We start from the raw sequence: 4,253 nt of genomic DNA on the forward strand, positions 1-4,253 counted from the left end.
GCAAAAAGGCCAAGTTCTGGGAATCATCTTGGGTTAATGGTCTTAGACCTAGAGACGTTGCACCAGAGATCTGCAAGACATCTAAAAAGCAGGTCTTGCCATCGATCTAGAACATAAATATGGAAAAACACCAAGACATGTATTCATGACGAGTAATTCGTATTAAGCATTTTAATAGGAATATTACTCCCACCGAAATCAACATATATCCATTAATACTTAGCAATTCAAGATGCAAGATCAACATGTCAACTAGTGAGATTTTGCAGCACTACTAGAAGACTAGATCACTTAGTACGCAACACTTGCTTATCATATCTCTATATGACTCTTGTTTGTTAGGCCCATCTCATGTCACACCAAATCCTATGCTTTGTGGACCAAAACTATTTTGATAGCCATGCCAATTTAACCAATGCTCGACATGTAAGTGTCTGACACAAACCCATCACTTCAAGGAGATCTAGTGTCAGCCTAATTTTATAGGCCCACCACTAAATATACTTGATATGTTATTTCACTTGACATTCTTTGAGGGATTACCTTATTTAAGACATCTTCCATGTAAAAGAAAGGTGTATAACGGGGATAAACTTTCACATGTATTTTATACAAGTGTGACATGGTATAGCCCCTTTTGGTAGCACATGATGATCTCCATCTCCATGCATGTTGTCTACCGATGGTGATCTCCATCTCCATGCATGGTTGTCCTGGTGGTGATATTCATCACTGTGCAGCCTGTCCATGATGATGTCCATCTCCATAAGTAGTTGATGAAATCAAGAAACTCATCGAGCATCAAGAAACTCATCGAGCATCAAGATATTGTTCCTATAAAAAAAGCTCATTCTCAGAATAGGGTTGCTCACTCCCTTGCTAACTTTGGTTGCACTGAAATAGCATGACTTGTTGGCCACATCAAGGCTTACTTTCATTGATACTCTTGTAATGGCACAGTGTAATGATACAATAAAACTTCATTTTCAATAGAAAAAATAATATCCACACCTAGTGTTAAGTATGTTCATGTAGTGTTACATCATTAATGCAGTGTACCTGTACACTTTTTCAAGCTTGATATGATAAATGTTCATGAATTTCAAAAAATATTTGTCACTTTCATTTGGTATTCATGTACTTTGCGACAACGACATGAACGTCTGTCAGGAGTGCTCCTATTCCTTGGCCTATGCGAGGGAAACGAGCAAACACACCCCACCCGCATACATTGGACTGACCCATTGCGGGACCAGGCAAACCTGTTTTTTACATTACATTTTTTTAGATTGTTTTTCCTTTTTTACTTTTAAAAAACACTCAACCTTTCAAAAAACTCTAAATTTTAAAAAATGTTGAAAATTTTGCAAATTTGCAAATTTGGGATTTTCATTTTCCTTTTCAAAAACCAAAATGTTCGTAACTCCAAAATAAAAGGCGATTTAAAAAAATATTAACATATTTGAACGAACATTCATGAATTTTTAAAAACGTTCGCAAATTCAAAAATCATGCACAAATAAAAATTGATCACGCGTTTAAAAAATGTTCATATTATTCAGAACATATCCACTTATGTATTTTTTTTGCCATTTTGAACACTTTCATGACTTTCAAAAAATTATTAGGGAATTCAAAAACTATTCGGTAATTCAAAAAAATGTGCATAAATTCAATTTTTTTTGTTTTTAAAAATCTTGACAAATTTCTAAACATATTTATAAGTTTGAAAAAAGTGTTCATGAATTTCAAGGAATGTTCTCCATCTAAGGAAATGTTCGCAAATATTAAATATGTTTGCGATTTTCAAAACAATAATGAATCCAATTTTTCATGTTTATATTTATTTTTAGAATAAATAAATAATTTTGGTATTTGAAAAAGGAAAAGAACGAAAAAAAAGAAAGACCAACATGAAAAACCATATATAAACAGACTAAGGCCTTGTTCGGTTTCATAGGATTTCAAGGGTTTGAAGGGGATTGGAAGGGATTAAATCCCTAGCAAGTCAAAATCCACCTCAAACCCTTCCAATACCCTTTAATTCCCTTATGATGGGGATTAACCGAACAAGGCCTAAACGGGCTGGCGAATCCCGGGGGCGGGGGTGCGAGTTTAGTTAGGATCCGCCTTCTATCACATCATGCGCTGATGAGCAGTTAGCACAGTTATACTGATCTAAAAAAAAAAAGCGGACACTTATACCTGCCAAAAGAAATGCAGCCACAGGTACTTCACACTGCGCGGCCGCTGCCATGGATTTCACCCATAACCAATAAAACACAACGAAGAGAGAAAGCGGTAAATATATATGGTCCAAAGAGTACCACACGCACCCGCAAAAAACAAACCAACAAAGAGTACCACACAATACAAGCCGAGATTTGTTCATGACAAACGACAAGGTCGATGGTTAATTTATTGGGTCGGCGCGCACGCACGCACGGACGGACCAGCAGCGGGTTTGGTCGGCCGGCGGGCGACGAGCTAGTAGCGGCGGCGGCGGTTTGCCGGCTCCTTTTGCGCGTTGAAGTACATGGCGCCGACGGGGAGCCCCAAGTCATGGCGCTCTGCGAAGGCACGGGTGCTGAACCGCGCGCGCATAGCCGACGCCGCCGCCGTGTCCCCGCCGGGAGCCGGCGCCAACACGCGCGCCTTCTGCTGGAACAGCACCAGCACGTAGCGGTGGATGCCCAACGGCGGCCGCGGACCCATGTAGGGCACCACCTCCTCACCTGCACGCAGAGCCATGGATCATCATCAATTACTACTGTACATCATTAGCATCTATAGCTCGCCATTAGCAAACAAATAGATATCTTCAGGCATCAGTATGTGTGTGTTGGTCACACTCACACCACGTACTAGTGCAGGCGTGCAGCTAGAAATAACGTAAGCACGGCGTTCCTTTAGTCACGAGGAGGCTCTTTTTAAAAAAAAACTTTTTTGCAGTTTAGCAAGCAAAAGGCGGAGTAAAACCGGCCGATCGGCCGGCGGTTTGCTCCGGCAAAAGCGACCGATGCCATGCATGATCTGTCGTGTGTGGCCAGGGTGACGGGGCTGCGCCGCTCAGGTCGACACGCGCCGTGGGCGGCACAGAGGGATACGGGACGAGACGCCCGCTACGTGTCCACCGCATGGGTCCCGCCGCGTGGACACGTGTTGCGCGCCGCCGCAGGACAGGTATCGTGCGCCGGCTGGCACGTACCGCTGCGAAGCTGATCGTTTTGGATGGATATATTTCTCTTTAGTTAAAGCTTGTTGTGGGATCAGAAAATACTGGGCATTGGGCATCAGCTAGAAAAGGAAGTACTGGGCAAATCTTACCTTGAGAAGGATCTGCTCCACCAGGTATGTTAACCACCAGCCTGTTACGACAGAACATTGCCAGAAGAAAAACGTCAGGATTAATCAGCTAGCTCATACACGCATTAGTACAAGATTGTAAATGTAGATGCTTAGAAAGCACAATTAACAACTGGTAAGAGTAGTAAGTAGTAAATCAGTTAATTACCAGTGAAGCCACTCCTTCATGGTTGGCTCGCTGGGGCTCGGTGCATCCGGATCAGTCATAACCTGAAAATTTTAGCACACGTCCGGATCAGTCAACAACTGAATCAGAGCGCATATGCAAGTAATTAACCACGCATAAAGCACCATGCATGCAGACACACATGCATATGGCAGTCTCACCAAGGTGAAGAGATCGCTGGCCCGGCCGGCCATCTGGATCGAGGGCGCCGCGACGGCGATGGACGGCTTGATCTCGCAGCCGTTCGTCAGGTCCTTGGTCCCGAAGCGCACGATCACCGGCATGCTAGGCACGAACATGTCCACAACGTCACCGATCACCCTCCCAACCACAAGGGGATCCACATGGGCTGCCATGGCCGGAGGATGGCGGTGAGGTCGAGCAGCAACAGCAAAACTAGCCAGCTAGCTAGCTGGGGAGCGCCTGCTTGTCTGTGTTGTATGAGCAGTGTTTGTATGGACGAGAAAGGGTGAGGGGGTGAGAGAGTATTTATAGGTGGAGGGAGGTGGTGGAAACATGACATGGACATCTCGTTGCTATTGTGAAGGCCCCAGTTCTATGACCATATGTGAGTGACCAAAGTTAGAACCGATGGGTCCACATGTCAGTGACTAAAGTTAAGATTGATGTATCGTATGCGATTTTGGTCTATTTGCGTGTTGGTTATCGATATGTGAGAAGCTCTTCTGGATGAAGTGATGGACAGCACAAAGGTTGTTGT

At 43.8% G+C, this 4,253-nt stretch overlaps 1 protein-coding gene across 1 annotated transcript; it reads right to left on the reverse strand.

The window, feature by feature from the left end:
- Positions 1-2,206: 2,206 nt before the first annotated feature.
- On the reverse strand, positions 2,207-4,016 carry LOC123413024 (protein MOTHER of FT and TFL1 homolog 1-like). Its single transcript, XM_045105971.1, has 4 exons — positions 3,694-4,016; positions 3,515-3,576; positions 3,328-3,368; positions 2,207-2,735 (listed from the first exon to the last, which is right to left on the reverse strand). The coding sequence occupies exons 1-4, from the start codon at positions 3,886-3,888 to the stop codon at positions 2,488-2,490; spliced, it is 546 nt and encodes a 181-aa protein (XP_044961906.1). The 5' UTR covers positions 3,889-4,016; the 3' UTR covers positions 2,207-2,487.
- Positions 4,017-4,253: the final 237 nt, after the last annotated feature.

Source organism: Hordeum vulgare, chromosome 7H (assembly GCF_904849725.1).
Source record: "Hordeum vulgare subsp. vulgare chromosome 7H, MorexV3_pseudomolecules_assembly, whole genome shotgun sequence".
Taxonomy (NCBI): domain Eukaryota; kingdom Viridiplantae; phylum Streptophyta; class Magnoliopsida; order Poales; family Poaceae; genus Hordeum; species Hordeum vulgare.

What these genes read in the sequence shown, in the direction of transcription:
- LOC123413024 (XM_045105971.1), bottom strand. Translation starts at nt 3,888, where the DNA reads ATGGCAGCCCATGTGGATCCCCTTGTGGTTGGGAGGGTGATCGGTGAC. An exon ending in ATGAAGGAGTGGCTTCACTG is followed by an intron (nt 3,369 to 3,514) that starts GTAATTAACTGA and finishes CTGTCGTAACAG; the next exon opens with GCTGGTGGTTAACATACCTG. An exon ending in TGGAGCAGATCCTTCTCAAG is followed by an intron (nt 2,736 to 3,327) that starts GTAAGATTTGCC and finishes CTCTGCGTGCAG; the next exon opens with GTGAGGAGGTGGTGCCCTAC.